Raw genomic sequence first — 20,623 nt, forward strand, 5'->3', positions numbered from 1 at the left:
GCCTTTTCATCACAGATGCTATCTGGGCAATGCGGAGTGACAGAGGTGATAAATCTTATCACTGCTGCCTCCTGGTCCAGTAAACACCACTATAAATTCCCTAATCATATTTTTTGTACAAGGAAATTACAGACAAACTCAGCACACAAAGGTCACCTGCCTCTGTCTGTGAGCACAGCCACTGAGCTAGGCTCAGGGCCATTTCCAGCTGGCATTTGGCTCCTTCAAGTGGCACTGTACTGAGTTGAGGAGCCCAAACGAAAGTACTTGTTCCTTCATCATCATTATCAAAGCTCTTCCCACCACTCCATTGCATATTTTGCCTCCATTATCCCCCATTAGAGAGGTTTGGGAGGTTCAGGCAAAGTCCTCAGAGCCACAGGGTCCCTTCTGCCTCTCTTCTGGCTCATCGCCATCCTGTCTTCCTTGGCTGCTCTCGGGCTGCCCCGAGTTCCCTTCAGGTTTTAACTATTAATGTCTAATCCATTTATTCTTAATGTTTGGTCTTGTTCCTGGGGAAATTCCAGCCCTCCAAACTCCATCCACCCAGTCTCAAACCCAGGGCAGTGTTGGGGAAGCTGCCTTTATGGTCACCCCATGAGAACCTGCCCTGGCACATCTACTGACCGCCTTACACAGTGCTGCTCCCAGGCACAGCTCTGCAACAATCCATGGAATAAAAAAAATGGATTTCTGAAATCATCATGGTTCAATTTTTCTCCCCTGGAGGGTGAGGATCTGGGGACATTGGGATCCCCCTTTCCTGCTGTTGCCTGATAAGATCCTTCCCTTGTCAAAGGTCGGGGGTGAGCTTGGCTTTTGCGTGCCCTGGAGGGATGGATGCTCCAGGATGCTTCCAGGAAACCTTACAGGAGTGGGTTAGTACCACGCAGCGAGAGCCTTGGGCTGTGTCCAGAGTCCTGAGTGAAGCCCATCTGCACACACACAACATGGGGAGAGGGCTGGGCACAAGGTAGTTGCGGCGGGGAGGGGACAACTGCACACCCGCGATTAGGTAAAAAGGAAAACCAGAGGGGAGAACGTCCCCGGGGTCGGCGTTGTTGGCAGCGGGGCTAGCGAGGCTGCGGGCATCCAGGGGTAGTTGGGGAGAGGGAGGCCGAGAAGAGAAGGGGCTGGGGAAGGTTTGAGGTTAGAGGTTGGCTTCACACAAAGGAGCAAGCGGCTGGAAGACGGCAGAGCGGCGAGAGCCAATCACGGCGGCGGCCCGGCGATAAAAGGCCCTGCGAGGCGGCCGTGGGAGCTCGCAGGAAACGACTCCGGCTCCCACAGCCTGGCCTCTGCAGCGGGGAGAAGGGCAGCCACAGCACCCCGCCAGCGGGGACGGCTGGACGGACCCACCCCGACCCACCCACCCGACCGGGGCGAAACCCTTTTGCTCGGCATCGCCGTGAGGAGCGCAGGCATATGGTGAGCCCTCGCTCGTGGAGAACAACAGGGCTGAGGGGTGGTGGCGGCTCGCTGCGAGACAATGATGGTCCCCAAGATGTGGGGAGCGAAGGGCTTCATCCTCCCTGGGGATTGCCACCGGTTGTGGCTCCACTCGGCGGTGGGAGAGCTGGGGTAGAAAGCGAGATCAAGCGGTGGGGAGGGAGAGAAAGGCAGGAGCCCAGGGAGAAAGGGATGGAGAGGAGGGAGGAATGCAAAAGACAGGGAGAGCCCCGGGAAGCAGCGCCGCTGGGCACTCAGCAGCTTGGGGCTCATCCCCGCCCTGCGCAGCCCCTCGGGGGCAGGTCCCACCCAGATGCTCAGGGAACTTTTTGGCTTTGGGAGGAGGCTCGACCGAGGCGGTCGCAGGGTGGGGGGAAACACAGTGGGGTCTGTTCTCGGCCCCGGGTGGCCTCACCGGGGTCAGGCGGGGGCAAGGAGCCGCGGTCCGAGCTCCGGGAGCCTGCCGGCAAGCGATGCTGCAGAGCGGGGGATGAGCACCCCGTGCCCTGGGTGAGCTGGGGAGCGAGGGGCTTGCACCCCGCGCCCCTTGGGGACAGGAGCGAGCGGAGGCCTGCGACCTCCGGATCCGATGCAGCGAGCATCTGGGGGTGCAGTGTTTCGGGGCTCGCCCTCCCCGTCAGGGCCGTAATTCCCTCTTTGTTGTGTGCTGCAGTCCATGCCGGTGGGGGGCTAGACAGATCCATTTTATTAAGCTGATCAGAAAGAGCAGAGATGGAAGAAAACCTGTTAGATCCTCACTGCCTCACCCCCCTCTTCACTAATACCTGCTAATTCTCAACGGTGTGTCTCCTACTGCCTGGCTTTAGAAACCTTTCCAGCCACAGGTCTTTCATCACTTCCCAGGGGAGGCTGTTGCACGACTGTGGGATTTAATAACAACACAAATACCCTGAGCTCTGACATAACCCTAAACAGCCAGGGATCTCCCAGGGCTTCATAAAGGAGAGCCACTCTCTTTTCATCAGGAGGAGAAAAGAGAACAGAAAAAATGAAATTATTTGTCCACTGTCAGCCCAAATTCAGGAGCAGAGCTGGGAATGCAGCACAGGTCTCCCAAGTCCCACTCTGGTGCTGTAACTACCATGCTCTGAGCCAGTCTGATCTTGTCTAATCCCCTTGGATCACTTGAGACCAGCTAAGCCACCTTGTAGGTCATCTTTTGGATCAATTTTCCTGCTGATTTTTGTTCATGGGGTGGGCAGCAGTTTGGAAAGACCACCATAACCCAGCAACCTGGATCACGCCTTGGAAACTGGGCTTTGTCCACTGAAGACCTCATGTGAGGGCCCTGGCCAGGAAGACATCTGGTGCCTCAGCTGAGCTGTTGTGTATTTAAGGCCAGGAGTTGCACATCTGCAGCATTATTAACGTAGATTACGAAATAATTGCAGGGCAGCTGATCAAGCCCAGTCCAAACCAGCTCCAGCATTAATCTCCTTTTCAAATGGCAGCCCTGCAAGAAGCAGATTCCCAGTTAAGGAGTGAGGGTCCATCAGAACCAACCTCTTGGGCTTTGCATCTTCTGGGTGCATCTTCTTTTCTTCTCAGCTCAAAACAAGGTTCCTGACCTTTTTTGGTCAACAAAGTCCCATGAGACTTCTCATTAAGGAAGGGAGTTCCTCTTCAGGTTTCCTTCAACAGGTCCACCCTGAGAGCCTACACCTACCTTCTCCAGTCCTACATGGGGCTGGGGGTTTTCTTGTCTTTTTGCCCATCCCTACCTTTTGCAGGGCTGTTTGTCCATTGTCAGGCAGCTGCCGTGTTCCCCCAGAGGTGTCTCTGCCTTTCACTTTCCACTTGAGTCATTTTCATTTGCCATCTGGGGGTGTTGCAGAGCTTACCTAGCTGTTAGCCAAGCTCTGGGCTGGAAAATACGAAACCAGGGTGAAGGGATTATTGCAATCAATATTAAGCACACTTCAGACATGTTTCTCACTCTGGTGGTGTGTCCATAACCCTCTCCATATGGCCAGCTCAAGGCTTTTCAGACACAAGGAGCCTCAGCAACCTCTGATGTGCCTCTCAAGGGTTTGCTCTACCCAGCACATGCATTGCTCCAGTGAACTCCAGTGGCCTTGCAGAGCACCAGGTCCTATACTGGATCCTAACAGGGAGAATGGAGGTGAAGGCTGATAACAGAACAGCTCAAAAAGAATGATCCTTTGAGAGACTTCACCTGTGAATATGATTTGTGGAGGCTTTTTTTACTGACACAATTCACAAATGAAGGAAGGCACAGGAGTGGGAGGAAGGCAGGGACGATGGAAAGTGGTTGTGCTGTGCTTTGGGGTGCCTGGAAGAGGACTCACTCCTGCTCTCGCTGCCTCTGCTGATGGTGAAAGAGCAGAAACTCTCAGGAGGGGCTCTCAGAGCTCAAGAGATGGATGGGCTAACCCACAGAGGAAGTGCCAGTCCAAAGTCTGGTGTTTCACAGGTGCTGTTCCACAGAGGAGCTTGGCCAACAGCACATTTGCAGGTTGTGTTTGGGGACAGGGGAAATTGCAGGCAATCACAGGTCCTTTAATTGGAGAACAGCAAAAGGTGAGATTCAGGAACAGGTTTTGGAAGAGTCACCAAATGCTGCCCCAGGGGGGGTTTTGGAGTCTCCCTCTCTGTAGACTTTCAAAACCTGCCTGGATGCATTCCTGGCAGGGGGGTTGGACTCTGATGATCTCTGGAGGTCCCTTCCAGCCCTTAACATTCTGTGATTCTGTGCTGGGAAGCAGAATAAAATGCAGTGTGGTTCTAACACAGATCACATCATGCTGGCTCAGTTCCTTCCTTGGAGATGATCACTGACTTCTGAAACAACAGGGCCTCATGAATCTGGGTTTGAGGAAAGCACTTGTCACCATGCCCCAGGGAAATGATTATTTTAGGTGGAGACAGGAAAAAGGATAGGAAAGAGCAAAATAGAAAGAGGACACTTGGATCCTTCCACGAGGAGAGAGCTGAACTTGTTAACGGGGACTGAGCTGGTTATCAGCCTCTTTAGAAGTCAGGAGATCTGCCCCTGGTGAGAAAAAATAGATGAGCAAACAGGAAGATGAAACTGGAGTCCTAGAAATGGCTGAAGTAGAGTTGTGTCAGAGCAGGCACTGGGGAACTGCCACACGAAGCTGCTGTAGCCTGGAGGCAGCTCAGCAAGTGGAGGGCACTGAAGAAGAAAGAGCATCTAGGATTTCTGGCAGAGGAAGGCAGCACATCAGGCCAGATGTTTCCAGGGGTGCCAGATAAGTGTTCATAGCAGAATACAAAGGTCTGAGATCTCCTTCAGTGTGGTGCCTCCAGGCCAGCTCCCCTACTTGCAGCGAGCAACCAAGGGGGCTGCAGGACAGAGAACCCTGAGAACAGGTTACAAGGAGCTGGCTTCTCCTGCTAAAAAAACCCAACAAGACTGATAAGGAATTGTGAATACTCTATGAATCCCTCTGAGAGGCAAATATGGTGGGAGAAGAACTAGGAACACAATGCCAGCATGCCAGTAAATGGATGAACATTCCCATGGGAAACCAGAAGGTGAGGCCTGGAGGTCACTGTGGAGAAACTGAACAGGGAAGGGAAGGAGCATGAACTATTTGCCTGTCATGCTTGCTTGCACCAGGTTTGTGTTGCACTTAATGAGTGCCATGCCATAGAGCTTCCAAGGCTTTTTCCCACTGAAACAGTTTTGCCTTTGTCCAATCTCCCAACCTACAATTTTTGGCCACTGCTGCTTTCTCCATCACCTGGCACTGCTGGGAAGGATTTGTCTCTGGCAGAAAAGAGAATCTTCTCATCCTCCCAGCAGGCTTTCTGCTGTATTTGGCTGCTCTGCCTTAGCTTCTAGCAAGATGGGAGATCCTAGGGAGCAGAAACTGCCTTCAGAGCATGGTTTTTAATGGATGTCATTAAACATGGCCCCAGTCCCAAGATTGGGCTGCTCTATGCTTCAATTTCCACCTCTGGAGACAGGAGAAATCCTAGCAGCATCTTCCTACCCTGTCTGCCTCCCCACTGAGATACAGAGGCTAGAGAGCAATGTGGTCCTCCTTGACCCTGATCCTTCAAGGGAGGCAAGCCAAGACAGGGCCAAAGGTGGGAGAGCAGAGCCGGAGGGCAGGGGCTTCCCTCAGGCTCCCTCCTCACTACTGTGGGTCCCCCATTGTTGCCCTGACAAAGGCAGCCCTGTTCCTCCCCACAACTATTCCTTGTCAGCATCCCTCAGCACTTGGGCTGCAGATTTCCTGCCCACTGGCAGCCTTTCAGCAGGCAGCCCAGGCACAGAACGTGGATGGAAAGCAGATTAGTGGGGCAGGCTGGTGGAAGGTAGCTCCATGCCATGAGGGGCAGGCAGGGACCAGGTCTGTGAGGTAGGGCTGCTGCTCTCCAGAAACCTGATGAATAGGGCAATAGTGTCCACAGAATTGGCTCATCTGCTCCTCCCTGCAGTCTTCCATCCTGTTGTCAAACCAGCAGGGACCTGCCCTGGGTCCCATATACTGGTAAGGTCAAGTGGTTGGCTTGAAGCCACACAAGGAACCAAGATCTGAAGCTGAATTAAGGTCTTCCATGGCTAAAGCTGGAGCCATGACCACTGGGCTTACTCCATCATCCCTCCCAAGCTGCACTTTGCTGTCTCTTTCCTTTTGTTTGAGTAGTTGAAGCATCAGTGGGGACACTGTGCCTCCTTCCCTGGAGATGCTGTGCCTGGCTCTTGCACTGGGCCATTTGACACCAGCTCTGCACCACACCTTGTTCCATGGTGTGGATTGGCCGTGAGGCCCCAAGGCTGCAGAAACAGAGGCCAGCTGGGCAGTGGGACAGGCTCTACCAGCTCGTCTTCACCTCCTCTCCAGTCTTGCTGAGAGACACCATGGGCTGGGCTTGGCTGGCCATGGAGCTGGAGGGTCAGTGGTGTGCCCTGTGTGGAGGCTACACTAATACTGCACAAGATCTTGGGGACATCACTCCCCACAGCAATCACCTTAGCTCTCTATTTCCAGGGGGAGAGCCTGGGCATCCTCTCCGAGGTGCTGAGCCTGGGCATCCTCTCCGAGGTGCTGAGCCCGGGCACCTTCTCCGAGGTGCCAAGCTGCTGCCATGCCGCCGTGCTGCTGGGGGCACTTGGTGTCCTCCCAGGGTGCAGGAGGAAGGGGCCTGGATTCCCCACGTTGCGCTTTGGGAAAGCCTCTGGCAGTGGTGCAGTGATCCCAGCACTAAACATGCACTTCCCAGCGCTGCTAATGGGAACCAGATGGCAGAGAGAGGCCTCTCGCCCTCTGCAGTCCTGCTGCTTGCCTGGGTCTGGGCAGGAAACTCATCAGCTCCACACCAGGCTGGGGCCCACTGGGAGCTGGCTGGTTCAGCAGTGAGGGCAGAGGGGGACTGGGGGGAGCTGGCTGGTTCAGCAGTGAGGGCAGAGTGGGGACTGGGGGGAGCTGGCTGGTTCAGCTAGGCAGAGCTGGGAGGGCTGGTCAGCAGCAGGGGCAGGACTGGGGGGAGCTGGCTGGTTCAGCAGTGAGGGCAGAGGGGGACTGGGGGGAGCTGGCTGGTTCAGCAGCTAGGGCAGAGCAGGGGACTGGGGGGAGCTGGCTGGTTCAGCAGCTAGGGCAGTCTGGGCAGCCCTGCTGGGCAGGGTAAGGGGGAAAGGTTCCCTGCACCCATCTGTCCTAGCAGGAGGAAGGTCACTCTCAGGAGGACTGGGAAATTTCCTCGAGGGGGCCACCCTAGGTGGTTCCCTCTCCCTACATCTGTCCACCGGGTCAGGCAGGAAGGTGTGAGGGGACAGGAGAGGCTCCTAGGCAAAGGTTCTGCCTTTCTCACCTCCAACTGCTCCTCCTTTGGTGCTTAAAGACACAGCTGCAGCACCCTTCCAGCTACCCTCACACAGCAGCAGGCACACAGCTCCTGCAGATGACAGACAAGCTCCAACCTTAACATCCTGAGTTGAAGACTAGCTTGCTGAGATGACAAAAAACCCCTTCCCAGAGCATAACTGGCAGCTGCTGGTGATGACCTGGGCAGGCAGAGCTGGCAGCTTGGCCACCAGGTGCATCCTGCTGGCTGTGGTGCTGTGCCTCTGGAGCACACCGAGATCCACCTCCCTCTGTGTCTGCCATGCTGTGCCCACCAGTCCTGCCATCAGAAGCTGTTCCACCTCCTCAGGCAGACAGTCTAAGCCTGTATCCCTCAGAGAAAGGGGATTTTTTTTTTTTCTCCACACCAGCCATCAGATGCTCCCAGGTGGGGCAGGAAGAATGGAGCTCTCACCTTGTCCTGAGCCCACAACCTGAAATGTCCTCAGTCTTCAGTTCTGTTCTTCTCAGCCTGTGTAGATGGCTAAGAGTCTTAAGGAACAGAAGTTTGGAGAAGCCAGGTCTGGCAGCATGGTGCCAGCCTCCACTCTGGAGGCTTGGACTTGGCTTTCTTGCTTTGTCACAGATGCTCTCTGCACTCCTCAGAAAACCAGCAAGCCCCCACTGCACTGGAGAGCTGCCCTAGCAATTGTGAGGACTTCATAACACCAGCTTGGCAGCCTGTGCCACTGAGGATCCTCTGCTTGTGGTGGCTTGTGTGGAGTGCCTTGGGCTCAAATCCCATCCTGTGCAGACTAATGGCTCCTTGGAAAAGTGATGACAGCAGCTGAGGGCCTCTTAGAAACCCTCCTGTGGTTTCTGACTTGTTGTGTTTCCCTTATCTCTTCAGCACACCCTTCCCCTTTGAGATTTCTCCTCTTGCCTCCTGTCCTCTGGCAGGAAGGACATTTAGCAACTTCTGCTCATGTGTCTGTAGAGCAGAGACACCCAAGGGGACCTCTTGCTTGAAATGAAGGCTGGGAGAGCCTGGGCAGGGGCTGCAGAGTATGGGCATGGAGGGGCAGAGGGAGAGTGAGAGGAAGGAGACCTGCAGGCTGGGTCTGGATGGAGGACATCAAGCTGTGGGGTAGGATAAGTGGGATGGCAGTGAAGGGAACAGGGTTTAAGGGCAAGAGAAGCAGAGGAACAAAAAGGTGGAAGGAGGCAGGGAGTGTGACTTATGGTGAAGGGCAGGAGGTGGGGATGATGGAGAGACTGGGGAAACCAAGGTGAAGAAGGTGGCTGGGGTAGAGGAAGAAGATGAGCTGTGAGGGAAGAGGAAGGGAAGGTGAGGGTGGGGAAATGTATGCTGCAAAGGCAAGGGAGAAGGTGAAAGGCAGGTGAAAAGGGGAGGGCTGTGCATTAGAGGTGTGTGGTGGAGGGACCTGAGGTTTTCTGGGCTCCTCAGGCAGGAACTGGGCTGCAGGCACTGTTACGGATCCTGGAGGCATGAGAGGGAAGGTCTTGTCTCAGGGGCAGAGAGGGGCTGTGGACTGTGCCAGGAGCCCCTAATGCTGGAACTGCTCCTCAGCCAGCCCTGCCCTGACCCCAGCAGACACAGTGCACAGCAGCAGCTGCCTGTGTGCTGCCATCCAGCCCTCAGTGAGCAGGAAATAACAAGCAAACCACAGAGGAGACAGGAAATGATTTAGGTAAAGCAGGAGCCATTTTGTCAGATGAGGCTGTGAAATGTTTGTGACAAGGGCCCTCCAGCCCCCCCAGCTCACCCAACCACTGCTCAGGACCCGGAGCAGAGGTCTCTCAGCTCTGAAAGCAGCCACTGATGTTGGGTGCTTTGCTGGACACAACACAAGCCTGGTGTCAGCTGCTGGGTGTTGGGACAGCCAAAGAGCACCCAGGACCCAGGATTTGTTTGCAAATGTCACCAGGTTGGCATTGTGAAGATATCCCCTGCCCCAAGCCCTCCACCCCAGCACATCTAGGGTCTACCCTAGCCCTTGGGCAGCAGGATAGTTTTTGGGGTGACAGTGTGAGGATGAGAGGCTCAACCAGGAGAGGAAAGCAGCCTAAGACTGGAATGTGTGTGAGGTGCTGTTTTGCCAGCCCCCAGCACATCCCCATCATCCCAGAGCTGCACAGCCAACCCTTCACCCTTCTCTCCCCAGCTCTGCTCCTCCCTCAGCACCCTTTGCTCAGCCCCACAGCTCTGTCTTGCAGATGCAGATCAGGGCTCATCAAGCCTGACCTTTTATGGCTGTGTTGAAGGTAAGGGGAAATGGGGAAAACCCCCTGAGGATCTGACAGTGCCTTTTCAGCTCATTTTTACCAAAAGGGGTGATTATTTCTTTTTTCTTCCCTGTGCTGCATTAAAATTGGTCCAAGACCTGTCAAAGTCACCCTCCTGGGCACTCAGCACATCACAGAGCTCACAGCTTGTGGGTTGCAGCCTAAAGGCGATGTGGGCTCCCTGGAGAAGACAAAATCCCCATCACTTGCTCTGCTGAGCTGCGATCTGCTCTGTTCAGCAAGGCTTTTCTGGGCTAAAATTAGACTGAAATCACAGCCCTGGATCCAGCAACAGCAGTTCTTTAGTGGTCATGTTAGTGAAACACTGGGGGGTTGCATTCACTAGACAGTGGCTGTGGCTGGGGGTGGGAGCCCTGCCCTGATGCTGACAGTTTGGCCACTGCCTGACAATTGCCTTCCACTCACGGGTTTGGAGCAGATGTCATCTCATCACCTTCTGCTCATGTTTCCAGCAGCCCTCTCCCACCCTAAACCAATATCTTTGTACAGGATTAGAGTTCCTGAGCTCTAGCTCAGAGCCCCTAGATCACCTTCCACCTTCCTAAAGCTAAGCAGTATTCCAGCCCTGCATCTCCTGTTTGCCAGTGCAGCCTGGTGTGCCTAAACCTCTTGGAAGGAATCCCTAGGCTAAAGAGGCTGCTCTGTCTCCATGGAGGAAGCTTTGAGCACGCTGCTGTCACAGGCCAGGTCCTGCAGCACTGTGCAGATGTTGGCTTTGGGGTGATGAAACCAACCCTGCTCCTCTTGACATTTCCTTTCCAGGTGTTGCAAGAAGAGGTCTGTCTTAGACACCTCCTCAGGGAACATCGACCTACAAACTTCAAGCTCAGGATTAAAGAGACAGAGGAGGGGAAGGAGCCATGTTCCAGGCCACAGGACCTGCCAGCCCACCCCCAGCTCATGTATGTAGTGGTTTGTATGGGAATTTCCACCTGGGGTTGGGCTCTCAGGGCTGGAGGGCTGTGTACAGAAGCTGTATGCCAGACCTGACACTTTAGGGTGATCAAAGGCAGTGTCACTGCTACTCAAACCACAGACTGGGGACAGGAATGTTCCAGCAGAAGGTGCTGTTTGCTGAGCACATTGCAACACCAGCATCCAGGCTCTGCTCTGTCCAGAGCTGCTCACCCTGCTCTCGTCTCCAGTTGCCGTCTGTTTGTTTGTGTTTCCATGGCTTTCCCTGATCACAATGGAGAGCATGCGAGCTGCCGAGGATTGGAGCGACTGGAGATGGAAAAACATAAAGGCTCAAGAACATCTCCTGCTGGGACAGGATGTGGCCCTTCCCCCAGGGAGGATATATCAGATATGAAATAGATAATGTGCCTGATGGAGCCAGCGGGCTGCCGAGAAGTGACGAGCGGCGCTGCGTTGCCGGTAGCCTTGGGAACGGATGTGCTCCAGCTCCAAAGAGGCCTCTTCCTCAGCTCTGCTCAGCTGAGCCTGGAAACAGCACACTGACTCCTAACCCCAGGAGAGCACCTGTGGTTGCCTTACCCAGTGCCAAGGGATGCAACTGGTTTTACACGGCCTGAGCCTCCTCGCTGCCCCGTGTCCCTCTGTTGACTTTGGCTTCGTTCTTCCAGCCTTGTGGGAGTGAGAGGAAAATCAAGTCCCTGACCTCAGCCCATGAGAGCAGCTGGGAAACGTCTGAGGAGGCAGCTCAGTGAACTGAGAGTTTCCTGTGCTGTCTCCTAGGCAAACTGTTTCCAAAAATACGAAGGAGAAACGATGGGGAAAGGACAAAGCAGGAGGAATGAGGATGGGAGATCAGCCTGGGGGCAGAGGGAAGGGGCAGTGCTGGCCAAGCAGAGCCAGACCAGCAGCAAGAGGATGGACAAGGAGGCAGAGGGGTGATCTGGGGCTGTGCTGCCCCAGCCTTGGGAACAGACAGTGCAGAGGGGGTGAGCTGCTCTGTTGCAGAGCAGTCCTGGCTTGTCCACCTGGCTAAAGGCATGGTCAGCCCTTTGGTCCCTGCTGGGTGAAAGGAGAGAGCATTCGCAGCAGTGCAAAGGAGGCTGAAACAGTTGCAGGAGGCTGACTGGGAGCCAGTGGGTGCCAGTGCAAACAGTCTGCTTGGGGAGGGTGCAGGACTTGGGGGTGGATGGGGAGGAGCAGGAGGTGATTTGGGAGGAGATGAGTTGTTGGCAGCTGCAGAAGGGAGAGCACTGCAGAAGGAGATGGCACTCAGATCCTGGGGACAGAGGTACAGGCACCTCAGTGTTTGGATCTCTCTGCCCCATTCCTCCAAGGAACATCTGCCTCTGCCAAGCTGCAGAACACTACAGAGCATGTCTTCAGCCATGGAGTATGTCTTCACCTCTGGTCATGCCCTGCTGCCCCTCCTGCCCTCCATGCATGCACAGAGCCTGCAGGGACTCCAAAGCCTTCTGGCTCTCACCCCGGCACAGGCGTTTCCTGTGCATTGCCTGAGGGCTGATAACAGGGTAGAGAGGAACTCAGACACAGAACATCTGCTGAGGGGGAACCAGCACAAAGTGCTCCATGAGAGTGAGAGGCACCCCAGTTGTGTCCTGGGGGGCACTGGCAGTCTACCACCCTCCTACTGCAGGCAAAGACCCACCCTGGCAGCATTGTGAGAGCCCTCTGCACCTCCAGCAAGAGAAGGGTTAATGATGACTCTGCAGTCCTGGGGGGTAGATGATTGTTGACCAGAAGGAGCATGAGCAGCCTCTCCCACCAAAGCAGAGCTGCTGCTAGTAGGGGCATGTGGTAGTTTAAGGCTATGCCTTTAAAATTTTTCACAGATTTTCAGCAGAAAGTAGTAAAAAATATAAATAAATCACTCTTGGGTGTAAAAAGGAAAATAATGAATATTCTAAACAATTCCATTGGAGGGATGTCTCCCATAAGATTTGGTTCCCAAAACAATCTTGGGAGTTCTGTTCTTCTTTGAACCCACCACAGTGCAAGTGACCTGGTGCAGGTCACAGAGCAGGTTTTGCCAGGGGCTTGTGCTGCAGCCCTTTCTCTCAGGCTGTGCCCCAGGGATGTGGGTGCAGGACTCCTCTCCTCTGCTGTGGTTGTTCCTGAGGGGTACTGCTGGGGCTGTGGGTCCTGAGACACGTGTGGTGGTTGCACTGCGTAGCCCAGGACAGTAATTGTTGCCTGCAGATGGTGAGAGTTGCTCCTCAGTGATAGAGCTGTCACCATGGCAGTGTGCTCTGCAGTGCCTCCACTGGGACATCTCCTGGATCTGTGTTTGGGTCCTACCACCACAAAAGAGGTCAACTGTACCTTGGTCATGGAAGAAACCAAGCTGTGCCATGCTGCTGTGTCTGAGAGAGCAAACAGTGCTGGCTGAGAGCTGGATGCTCTGCCCCCAGAGCCCTGGGCAAGTCCCACAGCCTCCTGCTGCCCAGTTCCTTCTCTGCAATATGTACAGAAGTTTTTTTTCTGTTTTCCTCTCTTCCTTCTCCTCTCTTTAGGAAAAGCAGCACAGCACAGGCAGGGACTCACACATGAGGACCTGACAGAGGTCATGGCCTCTGGACAAGGTTGTTCAAAGATGGTCACCACATTCCTTGTCACAACCAGGCAGAAGCTGCTGGTGTGCCCCAAGGTCCTGCAGCTCAGCTGCCTGTACCAACCTCTGCTGCTCCTCCTGAAGCACAGCTTCAGACTTGGCATCAGACTTGGCAGTCCAGGCTCTCATTTTGATTTCTCTTCTTTCCTTCTTAGGAGGCAAAGAACAGCTCAGGAAGCAGCACAGTGCAGCGCTCCAAGGTACCTGCAACTACCACATCCTACTGAGGCACAGCAAGGGGGGGAACCCAGCATGTGGGGGTTGGAAGGGATCTCTGGGGATCATCCAGTCCAACCCCCTGCTAAAGCAGGGCACCCAGAGCAGCTTGCCCAGGATTACAATGTGCAGGTGGGTTTGGAAGCTCTCCAGAGAAGGAGACTCCACAACCTCTCTGGGCAACCTGCTCCAGGGCTCAGCACCCTCACACCGAACAAGTTCCTCATCCTGTTCAGATGGAACCTCCTGGGTTCCAGTTTGTGCCCATTGCCCTTTGTCATGTCCCTGGACACCATGGAGAAGAGTCTGGCCCCAGCCTCTTGCCCCCCACCCCTTATCTCTTGCTGAGCACTGACAGATCCCCTCTGGGGCTGCTCTTCTCCAGGCTCAACAGCCCCAGGGCTCTCAGCTTTTGCTCCTCACAGAGATGCTCCAGGCCCCTCAGCAGCTTTGTAGCCTCCCTGTAGGACTCTCTCCCTGTCTGTTGAACTGAGGAGCTGGACAGAGCACTCCAGATGTGGCCTCACTAGGCTTGAGGGGGAGAGGAACCAATCCAGCACCAGCGGGGCACTGGAGGGCAAGGGCAGGTGGGGCTGCTTCACACCAATGCTCCAGCAACTGGATGGTAGGGGAGAGAGTTGTGGTGGTAGCCAGGCACAGGATCTCCCAAATCCCTTCCTCATCCTGTTTCCCTTTTTTTCTTGGTGTCCTCTTGCCCAGTCCTTCAGCCTGAAGGCTCAAGTGAAGGAGATGTGCACTGCCTGCCAGAAAACTGTTTATCCCATGGAGAGGCTGGTGGCAGACAAATTTGTCTTCCACAACACCTGCTTCTGCTGCAAGCACTGCCACACCAAGCTGAGGTGAGCTGATGGCGAGGGGGTGGCTGCCACCTTGGCTCTGCCTACCTGGGTGGGGGAGGTCTTTCCAAATAGTGCATCCACCCTCCCACCCATCACAGCCCTTGCTCTTATGGGGTAGCTGAAGACCCCCAGCCCACTCAGCACAGCACAAAAAGGGACATCTCTGCCTACCTGGTCCCAAATTTCAGCTGAGCCCCACCTGGCATGGAAGAAGAGCTCCAAGGTAATGCAGAGCCGAGCCACAACTTCCTGCTAGATGACACAGAGCCAAGGCTGAGCTGCCCTTTGGGATCTCCACTTTACAGATCTTAAAGCTGCTCAGAGCAGTGCCCAACCCCCTGAGCTGGCTGCAGGGAGCAGATGACCCTTTCTAAGAGTCCTCTTCCCGCATGCTCCCTCCTCAATCTTTACAGACCATTAACACTGCTCCCAGCACCCCGCACCAACTGGCTGGAGTGAGCAGTTGCCCTTCCTAAGGGTCCCCATCTGCATTCCTCCCTGTCCCCATGCCCCCAAGCCTCACACTCCCCAGCCCAACCTGCAGCCCAGCTAATCCTCTCTCCTTCTGCAGCCTGGGCAGCTACGCGGCGCTCCATGGGGAATTCTACTGCAAGCCCCACTTCCAGCAGCTCTTCAAGAGCAAAGGCAACTACGACGAGGGCTTTGGGCGCAAGCAGCACAAGGAGCTGTGGGTGCACAAGGAGGTGGAGAGTGGGACCAAGTCGGCGTGAGCAGGGCCAGCACAGCCGTCCCTGGAGCCCAGCAGAGAGGGCACCGAGCAGCGCTGAGCCAGGGGCGAACTGAGCTGATGTAAAGCAAAGGGGACACAAGGGGCTGCGGGTGGGAGGGGAGGCAGCCCAGCCCTCCTTGGAGGATGCTTAGAGGGGTCCTACACCTATAAGGACAGGGCAGACCCCCCGAGCCTGAAGACCTCTCCCTGATGATATCAGACCAGAAGCTGGTGCCTGTTGCCTCTTGTCCTGTCCCTGGGCACCACTGAGAAGAGTCTGGCCCCATCCTCTTGTCCCCCACCCTTTAGCTCTTGCTGAGCATTAATCAGATCCCCTCTGGGGCTGCTCTTCTCCAGGCTCAACAGCCCCAGGGCTCTCTGGCTCCCAAGTTTCAGGCCTGCCACCATGGCAAAGGAGATGACCTGGGAGAGAGCTTAACCTGGCCTGCAAGTCACAGCAGAGCCCCCAGCTCCTGCCACACCAATCCTGCCTTGCTTGGGGGAGGAGGGGGCTCCAGATCAGGAGGCCCTTGGTTTCCATCAGCTCAGTTCAGCTGGGATTGTTCAGCCTTAAGGATGTTGCCCTGTGACCGTTTCTCAGTGTCTGTTTTTTATACCTGCCTCTGACCGGTACGTTCGGCGCCGGAGCCTGGCGCGGGGCCTTCCTGCGCTCTTTTATTTTTGTAATACAAGGGTTCTGAGCCTTCCCTGTCTGCTTCTCTGTTCCCAGGGGTCTGGGGAGGTGGGACCAGGGGGCAGTCTGCCTCTTCCTGTGGAAAGAGCCCCTGCCTATGCAGGAGCGAGGCAGCATTCCTGGGTATATGGCTGTGATGGGAGGACTGAGGCAGAGCAGTCCATTAGGGACCCAGTGCAGATTCATAGATTGCATTGGGCTGGAAGGGACCCTCCAAGGTCATCTTGTCCAACCCCCCTGCAGTCAGCAGGGACATCTCCAACTAGATCAGGCTGCCCAAGTCTGAGCTTGAATGGCTTTGTGGATGGGGCCTCACCACATCCCAGGGCACCCTGTTCCAGTGTCTCACCACCCTTATTGTGAAGAGCTTCCTCCTGGTGTCCAGCCTGCTCCAGTTTCAAGCCATTGCCCCAAGCCCTTCTGAACATTCCCTCTTAAGTCTTCCTGTAGCTCCCCTTCCGATACTGAAATGCAGCTCTAAGGTCTCCCCAGAGCCTTCCCCAGGCTGAACAGCCCCAGTTATTTCACCTGTCTTCATGGGAGAGGTGTGTGACCACCCTGGGAGCTGCACACCACACCAGCTTCCACATGGAGCCCAGGCCACCTGCAAGGGACTTCATCAGCCTGTGAATTAGATCCACCCCTTCACCCTGCACACATTTGGTGGCTCAGTTCCTTCCCCTCCCATATCAATAACCTTTGTGCCCTGCCTCCACGAGCAAACGCTGGCTCCATTCACTCTGCAGCTGGCACAGTGGGCAGGATGGGCACCAGAGCTGGCCTGACTGCTGCAATGCCAGCTCTGGGTTGGATCAAACCCAGCTGCTCAGCTGTGATATTTGGGCAGCAGAGTCCATACAAATTAATGAGCCCAACATGACCTACCAGGCTGGAGAGCCTAATGCAGGGAAAGGAGGTGAGTCTGGGTTTGATTATTATTTACCTCCCTCCTCCACACACCACTTGCAAGTCTGGCTGGAAGGAGTAAGCTCTGAGGAACCCCACATCTTTCAAATGCTGCAAGAATTAGGCTCTTCAGAGCCCACACAGCACAGAAAATAGCAGAACCCACACAGCTGAGGACCAGCCTTTGCTAGCACCAGCACCAGCTCCTGTGCCATCACTGGCTGCTAACATCAGCTCCTGCCTGGGAGAATCCAGGCACAGCCATGAAGACAGGAGCCAAGGATTGAAGAGGAGGAAAAGGTGGATATGGGTGGCCCATGGAGTCCCAGGAGGAACAGATGGTGTAGTAGAGGTGTTCTTAACCAAGGTCACTCTGGTACTCCTCCCTCACTACAAGTCCTTTTGGGGTTCTGGGTGAGCACCAGCAGCCAAGCAGAATCTCCACAGCTCCCCTTTGCTGGCCATGATTGCTGCAGTCATACCTGGTCTTGGAGAAGAGATGTGCTGGATGACCCCAGGAGCCTGACAGCCCTCCTGGTGGACAAGTTACTCCTCCTTGTTAGCTAAAACAAGGGTTTACACTGCCAGCACAGCAGGGACAGTACACAGAGACCCTGGCAATGCCCCAAGGGAGCTTCAGCCTCACCAAGTCTGTCCCCATCCCTCAGGTGCTGCCAACTCCTCCTCACAGCAGCACACAGGTGGCAGATTTACACCCTAAAAAAAGCCATTTCCTGCAGCCTCCACTGACACACAGCCAGCAGTCAGACACTGCTCTGCAGTGAGGGTCTTGTGGTGCTGCTTGAGTTGTGGCCCCTTGCAAGGGTCTCCTGCTGCTGTTTCAGTTGCGGCCCCTTGCAAGGGTCTCCTGCTGCTGTTTCAGTTGTGGCCCCTTGCAGGGCCCCTTCCCAAGGTCAGTGTAGAAAATGAAAGCAGACTCCTTGGTTTCACTTCCTGTTTCTTGCTGGCTTCACTTCCCCATCCCCTCACCACTGCAGGCTGCTGCTCTGCTCAAGCAGGATGATCAGCCATAAAGTCTTTTTAGCTGGTAGACGACAGGATGACCCTGAGCCAGCAATGTGCCATTGTGGCCAAGCAGGCCAAAGACATCCTGGGGAGCACAGAGTGTGACCAGCAAGTCAAGGGAAGTTCTCCTACCCCTCTGCTCTGCCCTGGTGAGACCTCATCTGGAGTCCTGGGCTCCTCAGTCCAAGAGGACAAGGAACTGTTTGAGAGGGTACAGCAAAGGGCTATGAACATGATGAGGGGGCTGGAACATCTCTCTCAGGAAGAAAGGCTGAGAGAGTTGGGGCTTGAGAGGACAAGAGTGAGTGGGGAACTTCTCAGTGCTGATCAGTACTTAAAGGGTGTAAGGAGGATCACAGAATTGTCAGGCTTGGAAGGGACCCACATCACCCAGTTCCAAACCCCCTGCCATGGGCAGGGACACCTCACACTACAGCAGGTTGCTCAGAGCCACATCCAGCCTGGCCTTAAACACCTCCAGGGATGAGGCTTCCACCACCTCCCTGGGCAACCTGTTCCAGTGTCTCACCACTCTTATGATGAAGAACTTCCTAATGTCTAATCTAAATCTCCCCTCCTCTAGCTTGGATCCATCCCCCCAGTCCTATCACTACCTGACTCCATAAGAAGTCCTTCACCAGCTTTCCTGCAGGTCCCCTTCAGATAATGGAAAGCCACAATAAGGTCTCCTCAGAGCCTCCTCTTCACCACTGAAAAGAGCCTGGCCCCTTCTTCTTGACACCCACCCTTCAGATACCTATAACCTTTGAGCTGACTCCCTCTTGGATCTGCATTTGACTTCCCTTTGGGTCTGGGAGGTTGACTCCTCTTGGATGATCCTCTCTCAGGCTCTTTTCAAGACCAAGTCTCAGCCTTTCCTCATCAGATGTTCCAGTCCCTTCATCATCCTCATAGCCTCTGTTGGACTCTGTCCAGCAATTCCCTGTCCCTCCTGAACTGGATGCAATATTCCAGATGAGGCCTTACCAGGGCAGAGTAGAGGGGAAGGAGAACTTCCCTCAAGCTCACTGGCTTCACTCTTCTTCATGCATCCCAGGAGACCCTTGGCCTTCTTGGCTACAAGGGCACATGACTGGTTCATGGTGAACTTGTCCACCAGGACTCCAAGGTCCTTCTCCATGGAGCTGCTTTCCAGCAGGTCAAACCCTGAGCTACATGTCATCACACAAGCCTGAGATGTGAACCTCATGCTCCTAAAGCAAAGCTCAACACTGAAGATATCAAGTGGGAAGGAGAATGAAGAAGGCACCAGCTTTGGGAAGGACCTCCTCAGGTAAAGGTGCCTGAGAGTTTCTCAATTCCTCCCTCATCAAAGGCAGGACTGTCAGGGGGGAGCAGTGGGATGTGGTTATTTCTGGTTCCACAAGGACTTTTTTGTCCTGGGAGAACTTCACTTGTCTGGTTCTCATCTGCTCTGGAACAGCACACCAGCAGCACACATGGACTTGCTCCATGTGCAGGGATTTCTGTTGCATCAGCCTGAACCCATTGAAGGTCTTGTTTGCTCCTACTTTACATCAACAAATATTTCAGTATTTAACTGACACGGCCTGGGAAAAGGCGAGAAGAGGGAAGGTTGTGGTTAGGGCCTGAGGTGGGGGCAGCATCTCAAGGGACCATGGTGGCATCCAAACCACTGCCTAAGTGACTGTGACACCACAGACTAGGAGCTGCATAAACAGAGTGAGCAGGACCAGGAAAAAATGAGCATTTCTGTGAGTGGTGGAGCTGGATTTTATAAGAGCTCTATTTCTGTGCTCTCCTAAGATAGCAATGCTGGAAAAAAAATAAGGCCTGAAAATATTTGGCAATGTGGTTACCCACTCCTGTGCCCTGCTCTGGGACAGCAAAGCTTATCCTGTCCCAGATCCCTGCTGCACTCAATGCAAGCCAGCCCAGTTTCCTCCAGTTCTGCTGGGAAGCTCTGGAAGGCAGCTGGTGATAGCTCACATTTGTCTGGAGTGCAGAGGCCTTCTCCAGGCCCAGACAACACATTCAGAGAATCACAGAATTGTTTTGGTTGGAAAACATCTCTAAGAATCCAACCATGGACCCAACACCACCACAGCCATGTCCCCAAGTGCCATATCCACGCTTCCTGAACACCTCCAGGGATGGTGACTCTACCACCTCCCTGGGCAGCCTGTTCCAATCCCTGACCACTCTTGCAGGAGAGAAATTGTTTCTAATCTCCAAAGTAAACCTCCCCTGGCACAATTTCAGGCCATCTCCCCTTGTTCTATCACCTGATACTAGTGAGAAGAGACCAAGCCCCACCTGGCTCTGACCCTCTTTCAGGGAGTTAGAGAGCAATGAGGTCTCTCCTCAGCCTCCTCTCTCCAGGTTGAACACCCCCAGCTCCCTCAGCTGCTCCTCACCAGCCCTGTTCTCCAGACCCTTCACCAACTTCATTGCCCTTCTCTGGACACACTCAAGCTATTCAAAGGAGAAACAATTCAGGAACCTTTAACTGTGTGGTTGTAGTGGCCACAGAGGTGTTGGGTGGAAGGTCAGAGCTGATGATCTTGGAGGTATTTTCCAACCTTAGTGGTTCTATGAACTGTTTCCAGGTATTTGGATTTTCAAGGAGCCTGAGCTTTACAAGCTAGAACTGGAGCTCTCTGCTCAGCAAGGTTCTCTGGGATATTCTCTAGAGGGTTCCCAGGTGAAGCACCACACAGCAGAATCTTGCATTGTCATACCAACCATCTTCTCCTGGTCTTCTTACCAGCTGTCTTCTCCCCAGCAGATGATGATCTCCCGTTAAGCACTGGTGAATGAAGAGCATTTACAGATCAAGACCTGAAGAACTCACTGCCACAGCAAAATCCAACCTCAAACCCCAGCTCCTACTCTCCAGCAGGACAATCTCCACATGAAGAGCCAATAATCCCACCCAGCTCCTGTCTCTGAGATGGAGATGCTGCTGTTTTCCCACAGTAACAAGAGGGGTGGAGCCATCCTACCTCTCTCCAAAGAGTGACAATTGATGAATGTCACACAGAATGGGAGAGGCTGGAAGGGACCTGCAGAGATCAGAGTCCAACC

The 20,623-nt window shown here is 54.5% G+C and overlaps 1 protein-coding gene across 1 annotated transcript; it reads left to right on the forward strand.

Moving 5' to 3' along the window:
• The first annotated feature begins 10,358 nt into the window (after positions 1-10,358).
• LIMD2 (LIM domain containing 2) lies at positions 10,359-14,933 on the forward strand. Its single transcript, XM_054396553.1, has 4 exons — positions 10,359-10,477; positions 13,278-13,322; positions 14,059-14,198; positions 14,770-14,933. The coding sequence occupies exons 1-4, from the start codon at positions 10,436-10,438 to the stop codon at positions 14,927-14,929; spliced, it is 387 nt and encodes a 128-aa protein (XP_054252528.1). The 5' UTR covers positions 10,359-10,435; the 3' UTR covers positions 14,930-14,933.
• The last annotated feature ends 5,690 nt before the right edge of the window (positions 14,934-20,623 follow it).

Source organism: Indicator indicator, chromosome 37 (genome assembly GCF_027791375.1).
Source record: "Indicator indicator isolate 239-I01 chromosome 37, UM_Iind_1.1, whole genome shotgun sequence".
Classification (NCBI taxonomy): Eukaryota; Metazoa; Chordata; class Aves; order Piciformes; family Indicatoridae; genus Indicator; species Indicator indicator.

Bases quoted from the DNA above. Each gene is read 5' to 3' on its own strand.
- LIMD2 (XM_054396553.1), top strand. From the start codon at position 10,436: ATGTTCCAGGCCACAGGACCTGCCAGCCCACCCCCAGCTCAT. The intron at 13,323-14,058 runs GTACCTGCAACT...CCTCTTGCCCAG, and splicing joins GCACAGTGCAGCGCTCCAAG to TCCTTCAGCCTGAAGGCTCA. The intron at 14,199-14,769 runs GTGAGCTGATGG...CTCCTTCTGCAG, and splicing joins CACTGCCACACCAAGCTGAG to CCTGGGCAGCTACGCGGCGC.